This window comes from Myotis nattereri (genome assembly GCF_964212035.1).
Source record: "Myotis nattereri genome assembly, chromosome: 17".
NCBI lineage: Eukaryota > Metazoa > Chordata > Mammalia > Chiroptera > Vespertilionidae > Myotis > Myotis nattereri.
The window spans coordinates 27449116-27468268 of record NC_138092.1 but is presented as its reverse complement, the minus strand read 5'-3'; the positions used below and the strand labels follow the sequence as shown (position 1 = coordinate 27468268).

Sequence of the window (19153 nt, the reverse complement as noted above, 5' to 3'; positions counted from 1 at the left end):
AGTCTAGGAGCTGCTACTAGTATAAGAAGTCAGGGGAGAGACTACTATAGAAGCTACCAGAAAGGCAGGAGAAAAACCAAAGACAGTACGAAAACTAAGACTCTTAAAGTCATCCAAAGTGTTGAATGCCACTGAGAAGTAGAATGAGAGTTTAAAGAGGATTTAAACAATAAGAAGTTACTCATGACCTTGGAGAGAGAAGTCTCAGTAGCATGGAGTTGGGGGAGCAAGAATCAGAATCCACTGATGGACGCTTCAAAGATGCAGGACTTGGTAGTGAAGACAGAGGGAGGTAGTTGGAGAGGTAAAGACAATATTTAACAAAGGGGCCTCATGGGGGAGGGAGGGTATTAATAAGACAGAAGAAACTATAAAAAGATGGAACTAAGACAGAAGAACAGAGTGGAATATAAGGAAAGCAATCGCACAGAAGCATAAAGACTTAGTTTTTCAGAATTTCTGTGACAGCAGTGTTGGTCATACCAAAAATTGGGAACAGTTTAAAGTCCATCAATAGGTAATAGGTTAAATAATTCTGGTTGTGCAAATATCAACAGAGTAGATAGAATATTTGGTAATGATGTCAAATATACGTATGAATTTTTGAGGTAAGAAAATGATTGCACAAAACAATATAGATAGATGATCATGTCTGTTAGAATGTAGAAAAGGTATATGCATGAAAACAGACTTGGAAAGATAGGTCACATTACAAAATCCCTGTGTCTCTGGGCATCACTGAAGACCGTTGCTTTTTCTCTAGCACAGTGGTTCTCAACCTTCTGGCCCTTTAAATACAGTTCCTCATGTTGTGACCCAACCATAAAATTATTTTTGTTGCTACTTCATAACTGTAATGTTGCTACTGTTATGAATCGTAATGTAAATATCTGATACGCAGGATGGTCTTAGGCGACCCCTAAAGGGGTCGCGACCCACAGGTTGAGAACCGCTGCTCTAGCACATGTAGCAGTGATGAAGAACAGGGACCCTGCAGCTAGACTACCAGATTGGGAATCCTGGCTCTTCCATTTAGAAACTGTGGCGCCTGGGCCAAGTTACTTCTGTGCCTCATTTCCTCATTTGCAAAATGTGGATAAGAAGTATTCATCTTTGTGGGTTATTATGATGATTAAAATTAATTAACATGTATCAAGTCATAGAACAAAGAGTAAACACTGAGTGTCAGCTAGCACTATTAGTACTATTATTATTATTATAGTTTATATATTGTTTTAAACATAACACATCAATTACTTTAATAACAAGAAAAAATACAGTTGAGATACCTTTTTTTCTTAGTAAGAATAAGAGGTTCAGTTTATAGAACTCTACACTCTATAAAAAATGTTGTATAAAATACATAGGTTATATTTAAAAAGTATTATTCTGTTCTGTGTATCTGGAATTTGGCCTTCAAAGGGAGGTATAGTCTTTATCCAGGCTCTGGGGAGGCACCCTCTAAACCCCTGGGACTTCCCCACCCATAGGAATGTCTATGTTCTTCAGACAACAGCTGATAGTTTATGCTAAGGAGAGAACCTCAAAGTGGAGGTCGGCCATACCAGAAGACCAACCATGTGAGTGATTAGAAGGTTGGGACTTTGGGCCACATAGCAGCCTGACCTCCATAGAGAGGATGAAAGGATGAAAACCGAGTTCATCCCGGAGGGCAATAACCCAATCAATCATGCCTACACAATGAAGCCTCAATATAAACTCTGGACATCAAAGCTTGGGTGAATTTCTTGGTTTGGCAATACTCAGTGGGGATGGCCGCACATAGAAGCTGAGAGCGTAATGTGTCCTGGAGGACAATGGGACCTTCTCAGATTCTACCCTATGTTTCTTTCATTGGCTGGGTCTAATTTCTATCCTTTTGCTACATTAAAACTATAATCCTAAGCATAGTGCTTTCCTGAGTTCTGTGAATCATCCTAGTGAATTATCAAGCCAGAGGGTACTTGTGGGAAACCCTGAGTATACAGCCAGCTGATCTGATGAGAGGATGGCCCTGGAGCCCCTGAACTTGTGGCTAGTGAGGGATGGCTTTTGGGGACTGCTCCCACAGACCCCTTGCAGGACTCCAGTCTATATTTCACCCTGCTTCAAAAGACAAATAGGAGGACTTCTTACCTGTATCGAAACATTTAATAGAATAATCAGCTAACGCCACAAGGAATTCAGACTTCCTATGAAGATTAAAGGCCAGAGCTGTGCAAGCTTGTGCTGTTCGCTGAACAAGATTAAACCTATTAAGAGATGACTGCATTAGTATCAGAAATTCTTCCAATAACCATCAATTTTATGTTGGAGGAGTCCTTAGAGATGAAGAAAATGAAACCCAGGCCAAAAATAGATTAAGAAGAGAGCTAAATGCCATGGAAAGGAATCTGGCTCTTACTTACAGAGTGGGAAGCCAGCAGAATCATGATCAGGCATGTCTTTTAGAAAGATGATCCTGGCAGCAATGGCACATGGACCGAGGGACAAGGAAGAAGTGCTCACTGAGAAAGCCGCTACAGAAAATCTCAACCAGAGTTATGAGTATAAAGTGAAAGAACAAGCAAAAGAGGTGTCAGAAGTCAAGTGGAGAGAGGCACAGTGACCCCCTAACATGGTGACGAGGGAGAAAGCAGGGATTCTTCACGCGTACATGAAGATGAGAAGATATCTCATAAGGCTATCGTGATGATTAACTATACAACGACTAAATGAAATAATACGTTAAGTGCTTAGCAGAGTACTTGGCACAAAGCTAGAGTTTAATCTACAAAAAAATACATTTTTCAAGCTTGGGCAAAAGATGAACAAGTTTGGGGACAGGAAAAATAGGTTGGATTTTAAACATGTGGAAATTAAACCACTGGGTTGATTAGGCCCTTGCAAAACATTTAGAGCTGCTTTGTCCAAAAGAAATATAATGCAGGCCACATGTATAATTTAAAATTTTCTAGGTGCCACATTAAAAAAGTAAAAAGAAACAGTCAAATTAATCTTAATATATTTTACTTAATTCAATAAAAATTAATGAGATATTTTACATTTTTTTTTCATCCTAAGTCTTAAAACCCAGTGCATATTTTACACTAACAGCACATCTTAATTTGGACTAGCCACCTCTCCGGGGCTCAAGAGCTCCATGCGGCCAGTGGCTGCATGGCAGCCAGACTGGAAGCTACCCAGTGGTGGCAGAAGCAGATCTGGGTTACCAGCATTCACATGGCAGCTGAGTGAACCCGGAGGCTTGGGGGTAGTGAGATTATCAAAGAGGAACCTGGAATATGGAAGGAAGCAGGCCAAGGCCAGATCCCAAAGTAGCACGACAATAAAGGGAAGAAGAGTCAGCAAAACAGGGAAAAAAAATAAAGAGGTAGAAAAATCATGAAAATGTTGTACCCTGAAGCATAAGAAAAAACATTTCAGGGAGGAGGGAAGACAAGAGCATTTAATAAAAGAAAAATTGTAGCAACCACTGGATTAGGCAATTAGGAAGGTTGTGAGGAAGCCCAGCGTAGTGGATTTTAGAATCAGGCCAGAACTCAGCTCTGCCACTTACTCCTCTGCTCTGCTGCAAATATTTAGAGAGAACAGGGACGTGGACAAAATAAAAGAGAGGACCTCCTGACCCAGGGGTGGCTATAGAAGACAGAGATTAGCCCTGGAAGAAATCAGGATCACCTACTTTTATGAATAAAGTGGCAAAGAGGTACAGATGGCTGAACTTTCAGATATATTTGAGGCTGCCGTAGGGGAGGAGGAAGGGAAGCTTGAAGGCAGCAGTCAAAATAAGAATAGGGTCCAACACAAGGAAATTGATAAAGGTTTGAAAGCCTGAGAGGCTGCTCTACGCTGTTTGGCTCAGTGGATAGAGTGTCGGCCTGTGGACTGAAGGGTCCCAGGTTCGATACCGGTCAAGGGTACGTGCCTCAATACCCTGTGTGTGACCTGCCATGGAGGAGGCAACCAATCAATGTGTCAGACACATTGATGTTTCTCTCTCTCTGTCTCTCCCCCTACCTTCCACTCTAAAAATCAATGGAAAAATATCCTCCATTGAGGATTAGCAACAACAACAACAAAAACAAATACTCAGAAAAGGATGGGAGAAGTAAATAACAAGAGAAGCAAATGAAATATTCATTATTCTGTAATGCAGCCAAGCAACAATTATTTTTATTTCATTTAGCAATGGGAGCAAAGGAGAGACAGTTGTATTGATTTAAGTCCGGGAATTGGCAGGGTAGGTTAGGCAAGAGTAAAGGGTGGGAGAACTGTAACCATTGCATTTTTGGTAATGAGGAGAAACATGAATAACAGACTTCTATCTAGTAAGCCACAGATAAATAAATCACATACGATCTCTTCTTTTCTTGAACTTTTTGCAAATAAGTTACTGAGAGCATGTTTCCTACAAACAAGGAAATTCTCCTGTGTGATCACAATACAACCATCAAAACCAGAAAACTACATTTATATGTTACCACCATCTAATCCTCAGACCCCATTCAATTTGCCAGTTGTCCCCGTAATGTCCTTTACAACAAAAGGACCAGTTCAGATCCATGCCCTTACTTGTCATGGGTCTAGCCTCCCTCTGTCCGGAATAGCTCTTCAGTCTTTCCACAACTGTCATGGCCTTGACCCCTGTGAAGATTACAGGCCAGTCTTGTAATACAATGCCCTTCAATTACCTTGGCCTGGTGATCCAACAGATTAGATTCCGGTTACACGGCCTTGGAACGGAATAGCACAGAGGTGACACTGTACGCTCTTTACTGTGCCTTATCAGGTAGCACACACGTTTTGATTTGTCCCACTATTCACTTAACTGTAATCATTTGATCAGGTGGTGCTTGGCAGGCTTCTTCACTGTAAAATTACCCCTTCCCCTCTGAAATTAATAAATATTTTGTGGGAAGTACTTTCTGACTATGCAAATATCTGCTCTCATTAAACTGTTGCGTGCAGCACAAATGCCTGGATTTCTATTTTATTCAATGAGTTATGATCCATTACTATCATTATTTATTTTAATACTCAAATTGTTTACAATATGGCCTGAGGGAACTCCTTCAAGCTGACATTTATGTCTTCATGAAACATTCCCATTATTTTTGAAACATTCCTTCTTTCTAGCTACAAAAAGTTCCAGGATCATCTTGTACTTTGCCCGCCTCCATCCTGAAAGTGGTCATTTCTGCAAGAATCCCCGAATCCTTTCAGCAGATGTGGCGTTTAGAAAAGAAGAACTGAGCATGTTCTTTGTAAGCCGGCGAGGCTGTTGTTGCTCTCAGGTCCCATGAACGGACAAAGCTAGGAAGTATATGCATATATTATTCACTCATTTGCTCGTCACACACCTCTATTTATTTCTATATCTCTATATATTCAAAACCAGAGTTCGCACAGACATATCAAATTGCAATCCAGTACCACAGACTCATTCTAGTTTCCTTCCTTTCCAAGAATTAGAAACCTGGCCCCCATTATCCTCAATGTACGTACTCATTTGATCAACGCCCCTATCTTTCTCACGATTGCCCCGCCACCCATGCAGACACCTTCTGGCTCTGGCTGGGCAGCGCAGGTCTCCCTCCCACCTGCCCCCACTGCATGAATGCCTCCCTTGATGAGTCTCACTTAATTGCAAAGGGAGAGAAGAAGAGGAAGAGGAGGATCAATTCTTTAAAATCCCTAGATCTAGCATTCTGACAACAATGTACAAAGAAACTGTGTTTTTTCTAAATTGCTGAATGAAGTACAAGACCTTTACTGACAAATTGGCAATAATAAATCTTTAAATTTAAGGAAAAACAAACTACTAGAGATACTGTTAAAACCAGAACTTTATTTAATTCTCTCAAACATACTAGTATGACCGTATTATCTTTCTCTCCTTCCCCACTTTCTTCCATCAGCATTAAGAGAGTGCTTTTCAAGGCATCTGAAACACACTAAGAACTTAATAAATCTTCCTGGATGAATAAGTAATAGCAGGTACCAAAAGTCAGTGAATTAATAACATTAAATAAGGCAAATATCAAAAGTATCACTCACCTGTTTCCAGGCAAGTCAAAACCATAGATATTTCCTTGATGATCCCCAGCAATTAAGCAATCACCTGAGCTATCAAAAGCCACATTCAAAAATCGCAGAACTTTGGGAAGGTAATCAGAAGTGGTATGAATGATGTTCACTATAATTCTGCAAAAAATACCAAACACACACACACACACATTAAATTCTATGCCAGGCATTACTTGTTATTATGAAAAATATGGCTTTTATGGCATAATTCAATAATTTTGAAGTTGTTTGCCTACCCATTCTCCCCTCTCCTACTATTGCTGCTGTTTCTCCTCTACTAGAAGCAATCCTACAATGATTTCTGAAAAACGGTTCAGAAAGTTACTCATCAAAGTAGCTATTGTTCATTTAGTCATCAAACACCTGACAAATCACTATGTGTCATGCACTGAATAAGCCAGGAACTAGGAGTAATCGATAGACATGGGTACTGCCCTCATGGAACTTTCAGGTTAGTAGTGGTAAAGACACATTTAAAAAATAGATGCACAACGCAACAGATTTATAAATTGGGACTGACAGACAACAACAGGATAAAGGAGAATGGATTTTGGATTTAAATTGTTACAGTAAGCAACAGACAAGATAAAAACAATGAGTTTTATATAAACCACAAGCTACCATATAGAAGAAAAATTTCAATTCAATATTCCAAGTTTAAGATATCCTAATGAGATTTTGTTTTTCTGACATAGTGTTCCAAAGTGAAAGTGTCCTTGAGTTTTATTTTCAGCTATATTGGCCTAAAGTTACTTTTTTTGAGAGAGAGCAAAAGCATGTATCTACTAAAAAGTAAGCTATTTAAAACTTACAGCACAAAATAACTCCTTAAAATATGTATGTATATTCAGGTCATGAACAAGAATAGTCACATTCTTTATTGCAATAATAGTTTTCATATCACGAAAATTTGACTCTGGGGACATTTTTGAAATTTAATATTAGAGACATCTATTTTCCTCAGTATCACTTCATTAAAAAATACTATATTGAATTAAGTGCATTAAACATGTTCTTCAGTTTATCTAAAAAGGGCTTTTCAGACTCATTGGGTGAAACAGCAACATTCTTTTAATGCTCACTTTTATCTAGTCCCTGAGAAAGAGTCTGTCTGTGTTTGACCAAGCTTTAGTCAGGCTCCTGACCTTCTAGCAGGCCCCATCTGTGCACTTCCTTATAAAATCTAATTTTAGCAAGAACGCTGCTCAGTCAGGTTAATCAGAATCCCCTATCCTCAACATCCCATCATCCTTGATATGTGATCTTGTTCCTCATCTTCAGTCTCCCAGGGGACGTCTTACCACCCTGGCCTGTCTCCAGCCAGAATCCTGATAGGTCGGTTTAGCCAGAACTCCTTTCCCCAGATGCTTTCTCCTAATAATTTTCCATCCACTGTTTGACCCCCACCCTGTTCCTTGGTTGTAAATTCCGACTTGCCCGGCTGTATTCAGAATGCAGACCAGTTCTGTACTGAGGTCTCTTTTCCACTATTGCAATAGTCCTGAATAAAATCTGTTTTTACCATCTTAACGACTGCCCAACTTTGGTTTTTCTCTGATATCCTCAGAGGGAGAGGGGAGAAATAAACGTATCGAAATGACAAATAATCACATTAAAATGTTCTCAGGCAATTAAACTCAGACAGAGCAAATGACTTTTGCCTCCAGTCTTCATTCTATAACATTTATTATGTGTTTGGATTATAAAATTACACGATCATTGTTCAAAATATGGAAAACACAGAAAAACACTAATACATACATAAAAATGATTACAACCTTACCAACTAAATATAGTCACAATTAATAGCAGCATTCTCTCCTTCTAATTTTTCATATAAATCACACCTACTAATATTTATTTTAGCAAAACTGTCTCATTGCTCACAGGTTGCCTGATAGAGGTCCTACGTCCTTAAACAAAATAAAAACATTAAATATATTCTCAACACAAGGATGCAGGGGACACTATTTTAAAGTCTTCATAACACCTAACGACAACCCTGTCTGGTAAGTATGATTATCTTCTCTTACAGCCGTAGGGATTAATTTGCCCAAGGTCACAGAGCTAGTAAATGGATATTTATTTCAACTGAAGTCCATGTGACCCCACAGTCAGTGCTCCCTGCTTTCTCAACACCATAATGAAGGATTTTAACAAACAAAAAAAAAGCTATTTTAGTGGAAGAAGCAAATAAGGACATTTGCACACAAACTTGTTTCTTTCATTTTTGGAATCTTGCACATATATCTCGATGTTTTATGACGGCAAAAAAAGAGAATTATTGTGGGTTCGCAATAAAGTTTAGAATATTTACAAAACGTCAGAAGTAGGGGTGGTATTTACAAAGAAAATTCCTACTACAGAATCCCAACGCTGGACAAAACATTTTATTCAATGGAGTTGGAGGGGCAGCAGCACTGTTAGGGGACTGATAGGAACCAGAAACCAAACAAGCTGCTGGTACAGCGACTAGCACTGTGCTGCTCCGGGCATGCAGAGCTGGCACTTAAAAGTCTGTTGATTTGTAGAGGAGCAGCCCAACGATCAACAGAAAAATGACAAGAACAAGAAGCACACTGAAACGCAAACTCAAGTGATGAAACACAGTCCGGGAAATCCTAGGGAATTAGAAGCAAGAAGGTCGACCAGTGTGGCAACTGGAACCAACATGGCATCACTTTGGGGCAAAGGCTACCATGACAATCACACAGGAGAGGCTGAGCCTTAAACAGGACAGATATTTAGGAACAGAATGCAAAGCGGGGCTGGCAGGGGAGGGACAAATGGGCAGAGCACAGAGGATTTTCAGGGCAGTGAGAATATTCTGTACGGTATTATGATGGTGGACACATGTCCTTACACACTTGTCCAAACCCATAGAATGTACAACACCCAGAGTGAATCTTAATGTAAACTGTGGACTCTGGGTGACAATGATGTGTCAATGTAGGCTTATCCATTGCAACAAATGTACCACTCTGGTGGGGGATATGGATATTGGGAAGGCTTTGCATGTGTGGGGGCAGGCGGTATGTGGGAAATCTGTACCTTCCTCTCAATTTTGCTGTGAACCTAAACTGGAGGAGGAGGAGGAAGGGGAGGGAGACGGGGAGAACAACAACAACAACAACAAGAACAACAACAAGAAGAAGTCTATTAAGAAAAGAGGACCAGAAGCAGAAGCGCTGGCCTTACTGGAAGGCTGACCTGCATTGTGGAACCACCACCCCTACAACAAGCTAAAATGTAAACTCCAGAGAACCGGGCGTTTGTTTGTTCTATTACAGTCTCAGCGCTTGGAAGCTTGGCACATCGTAGGTGCTCACTAAAGAGCTGATGAATGAATGCTTGCCTGAACGCAGGCAGGGATTGAAGGATGGACCAACCTCGGCATTTGCAAGGGGTGGAAATGCACTGTTCTCCTTCGCCCGCATCTGGAGTTCTTGTCCAGCTGCAGTAGCTAACGGAGTCTTACTGAGCATCTACCAGGAACACCATAGGCTGCTATGGAGATTTAGGCAGGCCGAGTCCTGGCATCACCAGGAGCGCAAATGCTCCCGCGTGTTTCCGAGGACTACCTGTCTCCGGCCCCAGGCTAATCCTGATCGCACCCTGGCCCCCGGACCGGGAAGGGGTGTCCGCAACTCAGGCTATCGGCACCTCCTGAAGTCACCCAAGCCAGGCATCCCGGGCCGATCAGAGCCAGAACCCGAACCTCCCCCTGGCCCCCTGCACCCCTTGCAGCGATCCTCTCTAACAGCCCCTCCAACGCCTCCCCAAAAGCGAGGACCCGCCCCTCGCCGGCCCCCACCCCCTGCACAGCCGGTGCCCTCCCGCCTCGGCGTTTACCCGTCCCGAGAGGCCGGGGATGGCTTGCGGTGCCATATCTTGCCGCTCTCCTTGTTGCCCAGGTCTGTGCTCTGCATGTCGGAGCCCACCCGCGGCTGCCAGCCGGCAGGTGACAACCGTCCGGCGCTTTCCCGGCAGGCCCCGCGCTCTAGGCCCGGGAAGTTTGAGCGCCAGCCCGCGATGGCCAGGATCTCCCTCTGCCAGGGCCAGCCACGCGCAGGACGCCGGCCTTGTACGTGCAGCCAATCGGAAGGCGGTTTCCTTCCCAACTCTGCCCGGCAAGCCTTCCCGCTTCGGACGGTGGAACAGGCCAACGACCTTTTAGACTCCGCCCCTTTCGAGGTCCGTCCCCGGGGAACCGAGGCCTTCTGGGAATCGTAGTTTTCTGCAGGTGTGACATAGGCGCGAGGAATAGGCATGGGAATTCTGCATTCTGGGGTCCTCACGGAATTTTAGGCTCCAACGGAGGCAATAGAAGTGATTTTCTCCTGTGGTTCCTACATTCTGTTCTATATTGCATTTAGGGATTAAGGGGTTGTAGAGACAACTAGTAGAGAACCAAGGACTCAAATATAGAGAATTGAAGGGTTCTTTTTATTGAACATTTGGGCTCAAAAGAATCTTTGTAGAGTCCACTCTTCTCAACCTTTTCACCGCGTCATGATTATGTTTTCAATTCTGTAATCTAACAGGAGGCTCCAATATTATGGTGTCCAGCCCACATGAACCAGAAATCACATGATGTCATCATCAACCATTGACCTCAGTTCTTTTTTATAAAAATTCACTAAGCACTTCAATAGTGCGTACAAGGTAACAAACACCCTGCCAAGTGCTTTATGAATATTAACTCACGGAATTCATTTAATCTTCATAGCAAACCTACAATGTTGGCAGTACTATTATTCCCAGTTGTAGTATTCTATGAGGTCATGTATTGGTTTCCTGAGGTTGGAGTAATAAATTATCACAACTTTGGTGGCTAAGAAAACAGAAATTTATTCTCTCATGGTTCTGGAGGCCAGAGTCTGAAATCAGGTGTTGGCAAGACCTCTCCAGCCTGAGGCTCTAGAGAAAATTCCATTCCTTGCCTTTTCCAGCTTCTGGTGGTTGCTGACTTTTGATCTTGTGACCACAGCACTTCATTCTCTGCCTCCATCTTCACATCACCTTCTCTTTTCCTATTCTGTCTGTCTCAAATCTCCCTTTGCTTTTCTATAATTTGATTTATGGCCCACCTGGATAATTCAGAATGATCGCCTCATTTTAAGATCACTAACTTCATTATACTAGCAAATACTATATATATATATATATCTCCTATCTAATAAAAGACAAAAAGGGTAATTCACCATACCTTCACTACACTTCCCATTGGCTAATCAGGATGATATGCAAATTAACCGCCAACCAAGATGGCGGCCGGCAGCCACGCAGCTGAAGTGAGTAGGAGGCTTGCTTGCTCCAGTGATGGAGGAAGCCAAGGTTCCCTGCCTGCTGCAGCCTGGCTCTGAGCTCCTAAAGCAACAGTTTCAATTATAGAAGCTAAACAAACCCCAGATACCTGCTTTCAGCCGATGGTGGCCACGGAGCTGGAGCCGGCTCTCAGCTCCAGTGACAGCAACGAAGTTTCAATTATAGAAGGTAAATAAATCCCAGAATTAAAAAAGAAAAAAGAAAAAAAAGAGAGGTTGGGAGCTTCAGTCACTGGCCAGCCTGAAAACGGCCCTCAGCCCCTCGTCCAGGCTGGCCAGGCACCCAAGCGGGACTCCCACCCTGATCCAGGACACCCTTCAGGGCAAACCTGCCAGCCCCCACCGGTGCACCAGGCCTCTATCCTATATAGTAAAAGGGTAATATGCAAACTGACCCTAACAGCAGAAAGACTGGGAATGACTGGTCACTATGACACACACTGAGCACCAGGGGGCAGACGCTCAATGCAGGAGCTGCCCTCTGGTGGTCAGTGCGCTCCCACAGGGGGAGTTCTGCTCAGCCACAAGCCAGGCTGATGGCTGCCAGTACAGCGGTGGTGGTGGGAGCCTCTCCTGCCTCCTCAGCAGTGCTAAGGATGTCTGACTGCAGCTTAGGTCTGCTCCCCGCTGGCAAGTGGACATCCCCTGAGGGCTGCCGGGCTGCCAGAGGGATGTCTGATTGCCATCTTAGGCCCAATCCCTCGAGGAGCAGGCCTAAGCCAACAGGTAGTCATCCCCTGAGGGGGTCCCAGACTGCGAGAGGGCACAGGCTGGGCTGAGGGACAACCCCCCCCCCCCCCCCCCAGTGCACAAATTTTTGAGTTTCGGGCCTCTAGTATATATATAAAAGCAGTGACCAGAATGACTGGTTGCTATGATGCCCACTGCAGTGGCCAACTGTTTCTTATGGGGGGCTGCTAGCCAACCTCCCTCAGCCCCTCCCCCTGCCAGCCACCAGCTGGACCCCACCCATTCATGAATTCATGCACCAGGCCTCTAGTTTTCCAAATAAAGTAATATTCATAGTTTCTGGGATTAGGATATGAATATATATTTTGGGAGCCTACCATTCAACTCAGTACAGGTAGGTACTTCTATTTTCCCCATTTTTCAGTCAAGGAAATTGAGTTAGTAGGAGAGCCAGGGTTACATCTTTAGTCTTTTCTTTCCTGGCCCCTTTATTTTTTCACAACAGAAAATGACTTTTTACAAAATGATATGATCATAATACTTGAAAAGCTTAAACTCTGTCAGAAAAGCAAAACTCTAACCAAAAATTTTCCAATGCAGATTTTGTAACTTTTTATATTGCTACCAAGGGGTGGCTCTGAGAGATCAGGCAACTTTTTAACAACCTATTGCAGAGGGGCCAAACCTGTGAAATCGGATTTGAGATGGTAATAAACTGTGTGTATGAATGTCAGCATTATCATTCAGGAAACTTAGGGTGTTAAACTTATGGGCACCTAACTTGAAACACAGGTTATTTCCCACATATCTATCCTACACAAGTAACCAAACAATGTTTAATCAGTAGCAGAAATAATTCTGCTGAATGATTTCCTTAACTATTTAGGCTTAACCTGCCTGCAGCTCAGTTTGTATGGCTGTCACAGCCCATGTGACCATTCTATTCAATTTCATATGTGTGACAATGAGGTTTCCATATTACAGATCTTCTGGATTCCCACTTCACACTTATCTTCAGATTTGGTTGGGCCAAATCTGAAGGTCAGGTTGGCAACTGAGGAGACATGCACCGACAAACACCAACCTTTTGCTCATTATAATCTTCTAATTTTTATAACCCAAGTTGGTAGACTACTTGCTAGTTTTTTCAGTCAATAACTGATGCATCCTGTACCTATATATATTAGATATAATTGGCCTTCAATAAACTTCATGTTTAAATTGTATAATTTTATAAATTTTGACATAAATATACCCCTGTGAAACCATTATAATAAAAAAAGAACATATCTATCACCTCCAAAAGTTTTCCCCTGTATCTTTGCAATCTCTTTTTACCCCCACCCCACCTTGCCCACAGGCAACCACTAATCTGCTTCCTGTCCTGTCTCTTAGAATAGTTAATATTTTCTAGAAATTTATATGAATGGGTCCTGAACTATGCACTGTTTAATTTGGTCTGGCTTCTTTCACTTGGCATAATTACTTTGAGAGTCAGCTATTTTATGGGAGGTATTAGTAGTCCATATGTTTTTATTGCTGAGTAGTCTGCTGTGGTATTGAAATAGCACAATTAACTTATCCATTCACCTGTCAATGAACATTGGGATTGTTTCCAGTTTTTTTGCTATTATAAAGAAAGCTGTTAGGAATATTCCTGTACAAGTCTTTACATGAACATATATTTTCATATCTCTTGGGTAAATTCTTAGAAATGGAGCAGCTGGGCCATATGGTGGCTGTGAATTTAAATTTGTAAGAAACTTTCAAATGTTTTAGTAATTGCACCATTTTACAACCCACCAACAGTGGAGGAGAATTCTATGTGCTCCACATTCATAATGAGTCTTTGTAATTATAGCCATTCTAGGAGTTTCCTGGTACTTCATGGTGATTCTAATTTCCATTTCTAGAGTGACAAGGCAAATCACTATGTGACTGAATAGCAGGAGAATCAGAGAACACATATGTAAAAGTTAGAATATGCCGAAACCGGTTTGGCTCGGTGGATGGAGCGTCGGCCTGCGGACTGAGGGGTCCCAGGTTCGATTCCGGTCAAGGGCATGTACCTGGGTTGCGGGCACATCCCCAGTGGGAGATGTGCAGGAGGCAGCTGATCGATGTTTCTCTCTCATCGATGTTTCTAGCTCTCTATCTCTCTCCCTTCCTCTCTGTAAAAAATCAATAAAATATATTTTTTTTTAAAAAAAAAGAACTCTTACTAAAAAAAAAAAAAAAAAAAAGTTAGAATATAAAAGGTCAGGTCTGCCATTCTAAGGAGTTTGTATCTATTCCTGAAAGGTTCTAGGGAAACTCAAGGCTTCTAGACACATCCTTCTGACTACAGTAGAAAGATCGCTTAGAAGAGCTTGAAGTTGGAGGCAGAAAGAGGGTGAGAGCTGTTCCATTTGAGGCAAAAAGAGATAAAGGGATGACCAAGTCCGACACTATGGAAGGAGCTCGAACAGGCAACTGTAATGACCAGGGTGTGTTGACATATTATGTAGGAAAGCTGACATTACGCAGGAAAGAGTTCTGTTTCATCAGTAAAACCGAAATGAGTGCCATGCTGCTGACGGATGAAACCCAGGCAACGCTTTCCATTTCCTGGAAGACTTGGCTATTTGGTCTTGTATGAAGAGCTTGGGAGGCAAAAGCCACTACAAGTGAACTATGACAGAGCGCATCTCCCTCCACCCTTTTCATATGAGACAGGACAGAATAGGAAAATCAAAGAGATGTGATCCCAGTGGCTGATATAAATACTCACACCCAGCTGTTCGCATAAAACATACATGAAGCCAACGACAGGGAATGTTTTGTGTGTAATCAGAAGGATTTGGCATCTACAGCGGAAATGGTACAGTATCAAAGGAGAGGGGGGAAGGTGATGCTCAACTTGATGGGCAGTAAGATCATTCCCACCTGCAATTAGAAAGTGCTGCCATCGACTAGGGCAGTGGTTCTCAACCTTGGCTGCACATTAGAATCACCTGCGAATCTTTTTAAAATCCTGATTTCTGGGCCTCATCCTCCAGAAATTCTGTTTCTTTGTTATGGGGTGGGGCCACAACATTAGTAACAAAGAAACCCCAGAGCCACCTCTGCCTTAGTCACAATTGCATAATATCCCTTCTTCTGGATATGCCATAATTTTATAATTCCCCTCTTGTGGGCAGTTGGGTTTTTAAAATTTATTCGCAAACTTGATGCCAGAGAAATAAATATCTAAGTATGCTACTGTAGGTGCTAGGATGAACCAGTTCGAAAAGCTTCTATTGGGAGGCTTAAATGTTCAAAATTACGCTCTGTGGTTAGTGGCTTTTTCCAAAGGCCTTTCTGGGCAGAGGGCTGTGGAGTCAGAGGATGCTGGGAATATGTCGCACAGGACTGAGTAACCAGGCTGATCACAGGCTCCTAATAACATATGTGGGCTGAGAGGACAGGCTATCCATCAAGCATGACAGGATGCCGGTAAACCAGGAATAAAGGCCTCTAATCGCTGTAAGGGAGGAAGGCCAGCTGGTTGAGCTAAGCGTTTATTATCCACTAAAATATTCTAGGGCGGCGTGGCATCCTTCCTCCAGGGCCTGCTCTGGGCAGAATGTGGAGAAGAGGCACAGAGCCGAGAGAGGAAGACCGGCAGGAAACAGTACCTGACTGACCCCCCTCTGCAGAACTTCATCATGTCCCTGTGGGCTCTTCGGTCCCTCCCGATTTCTGTGTGGCTTTACGCAGCAGTAGAAGCTATCTTTCCCACGCATTTTATTTTCTAAAAGGACTATGTTTTAAGAGCAATTTTAGGTTCACAGGAAAATTAAGAGGAAGGTATATAGATTTCGCATCTACCTCCTATCTCCCAACATGCACAACCTCCACCATTATCAACGTCCCCCACCCGAGTGGTACCTCTATTAATAACTGATAAACCTACATCGACACAGCATTATCACTCAGAGACCAAAGTTTACATTAGGGTTCATTCTTGGTATTACGCGTTCTGTGGGTTTGGGCAAAAGTATAATGACATGTGTCCATCAACATAGTATCATATACAAGGTATTTTCACGGCTATAAAAATCCTCTGTCCTCTGCTTTATTCACTCCTCCTCTGCTCTCCCTTTCCCGGTATTTTTGTTGTTTTCGTTATATAGACGGCTTTGAAAAATGCTGCAAGCAACTTTCCACACGAGGAAAGAGAAAGACAAGCTAGAGTATGCACAATGGATTGTCTATTTCATCTACAGACCTTAGAAGTGTGTTGTCTTTGTTAGTGAAATAGTGCCCCAGAAACCGGTCCCCTCTGCTTAACCCATCAGAAGATTCTATGTAAGGAAGTAGGTGTGAACATGTGGGAGGTGGATTAGGTGATGGAACCACCATTGACTGGCCATCTGTGCATGTGTGTTAGCTGCTTTGCAGTTTGTTGTTACAGTTTGTTCTTTGGTCTTGCTTGTGTTTTTGTTTTTTAATCCTTTAGAATGCCTATGCCTGTGCCTTAATTCTGGTGGGATGTCTACACCATGGGTGATCACTTGGGTCCAAGGCCGGCTGATAAGAAGCCTGCATTTAAGTTCAACATTCGAACACCGACATTAGCTAGGACAGTTTTTTTCTTTAATGTAGAAGGAAGGCATTTCAGATCCTTGCCAGCCTTCCTCAAGGCTGGCATATCTTGAATATCATTCAGGACTGTGCTGATTATAAATGTAAAGTATGAGTTGATGAATATAAATTATGAATAGCAATAATTATAGATTAGATTATTGTTATTCTGATGATTTCGGTTTTCAGATTTGTTAGTTCAGAGAAGTTTGATATTAAGGGGATTATTTCTTCCAAATACGTCCTACAGAGTCTCTGGTCCAGCCAGCCTAGTTTACTCATATATGAAACACTGAGTACCTCCTATGTGTGGGTTAGCAGATAAAACTAGTGCCTATGGGATGCTTTGGCATTTTTAAAGGGCCTTCATATTTATCACAGAAGTAAAGCAGAGTGGTTCAAAGATGGCCTCAAAGTCAGACCGACTTGGATAGAATCACCGCTTAAGAGTTATGTGACCTTGGGTAAATTAGTTAATCTCTGTTTCTCGGTTTCCATAAAAATAGCACCTACCAATGCGGTTGTTAATGTGAACATTAAATGAGATGATGCATGAAAAGCACAAGCACAGAGCTTGGTAAACAGCAGGCTCTCAACTCAAACAAACAACAAACAAGCTGATGAAGGCAGCAGGTAATACTATTTTCCCACTGGGATGAATCAGCTAAGAGGTTAGTGACTTGCCCATGGTCACATAATCAGCAAAGGGCAGAGGCAGGACTGACATCCAGACTGATTCCTTTACAGCATGTAGAAGGCCGTCTTTATTTAGTACACACACACACACACACACACTCACTCACTCACGCATGCATGCACACACATACCCACATCAGAACAACAAATGGAAAATGCTTTACATGCTGTTTAGAAACCCTCTTGTCCCCCAGCCCAGTGTGCCAAAATTTTAAAAATTCCCAGGTTTGCCCTGGCAGTTATGGCTCAGTTGGTTGAGTGTCATCCATGAACAGATTCCTGGTCAGGGAACATACCCCGTTTGCAGACTCGATTTCTAGTAGATGCCATGCAGGATGCAGCCGATTGATGACTCTCTCTCTCTCTCTCTCTCTCTCTCTCTCTCTCTCTCTCTCCCTTCCTCTCCCTCTGAAAAATCAATAAGAACATATTTTTTAAAAATTGCTGATAAAATAAATAAATCATTTCCAAGGCTTTTAACTGACTGGTTCTTGACAGAGATAAATTATTATTCTTGCCACAGTTTCTTCATCTGCAAGATGGTGCTAACAAAACTGCCTACTAGTCAGCATAAGAATTACATGTTTGCAATGTGCTTTGGATTTCTTGAAGAAGATGCCGCATACGTAGCAGGCATCCCAATAGGGTGGTGTTCCTCTATGATTATTGTGACAGAATGGTATCTGAGTCATCAGCCCCTGTCTGTCAGCATCACTCAGCAGTGCAGTGCCAAGCTCAGCGCTAAGTAATACTGTGCCCCTGATTGCTGGCTTTCCTCCAATTTTTTTAAGTCCTTTTTTTTTTAAAAAAAAGAAAAACAATAGGAAATATGCATGTTTATAAAAATTCTTGTGGCACACAGATTGAAAATCGCTGAACTAGATTGACAGTCAGGATCATTTCTGTTTTAAGTTCCGTCAGCATTCTAACTTAGAGTGGCTGTTTTCTCTGCAGGGAAAACTCTCCAGATCTTTGGCTGGGGGGCTGGCTCAGATCAAACATCACCTCCTCCGGGAAGTCCTCCCTGACCATTCTCATCTCTCCCCCACATCCCTTCGCTGCCACCTCGTCACTCTACCCGATCATCCCCTTTTATTTCCCTATTTTCTTAGTACGCTCTGAAATTATCTTAATTGTTTGTTTATCTTCCTAACCCCATTAGAATGTAAGCATCAGGAACGAAGGAACCGCGTCAGCTCTGATAGCCACAGCCTCTCCAGTGTCTCCATTCCTACCCTGCACTTTGTAAGCCCTCAACAAACATTTGCTGAACGAATGAACAAATGCTTTATTTTCCTCCTTTAAACACCCTCCAATCAGTGGTTCTCAACCTTCTGGCTCTTTAAATACAGTTCCTCATGTTGTGACCCAACCATAAAATTATTTTCGTTGCTACTTCATAACTGTAATGTTGCTACTATTATGAATCGTCATGTAAATATCTGATATGCAGGATGGTCTTAGGCGACCCCTGTGAAAGGGTCGATTGACCGCCAAAGGGGTCGCGACCCACAGGTTGAGAACCGCTGCTCCAAGTGGCCCCATGAATTACCAAGAACTAGGTAGAGGAAGATCAGTATCCCCATTGGCTGGAGTATAGCCGTTGCTCATGGCAACTACTATTTTCCACGAGTCGTGTCAACGTCCTGCCTGGCCCCGCCCCTTATGGCCTCGCCTCCAGACTGTCGAGCTTTGGCCTGGTGGTAACAACTGTACTTGCTCTTTAAGCGGCGGGACTTCCGGTC

The 19153-nt window shown here is 42.6% G+C and overlaps 1 protein-coding gene across 4 annotated transcripts in view; it reads right to left on the bottom strand.

Annotated features, from left to right (window-relative positions):
* The window catches only part of TBC1D31 (TBC1 domain family member 31), a 39965-nt gene extending 29781 nt beyond the window's left edge, over window positions 1–10184 (bottom strand). For 3 of the 4 annotated variants that reach the window (XM_081111318.1, XM_081111319.1, XM_081111320.1), the window contains exons 1-3: window positions 9943–10061; window positions 6061–6207; window positions 2137–2252 (exon numbers count right to left, since the gene is read on the bottom strand). In XM_081111318.1, the coding sequence (XP_080967444.1) occupies window positions 2137–2252; window positions 6061–6207; window positions 9943–10019 (340 nt within the window). In that variant the 5' untranslated portion in view covers window positions 10020–10061. Of the gene's footprint in view, window positions 1–2136; window positions 2253–6060; window positions 6208–9942 lie in introns of all 4 variants that reach the window. The other variant, XM_081111317.1, reaches the window with a different exon arrangement.
* Window positions 10185–19153: the final 8969 nt, after the last annotated feature.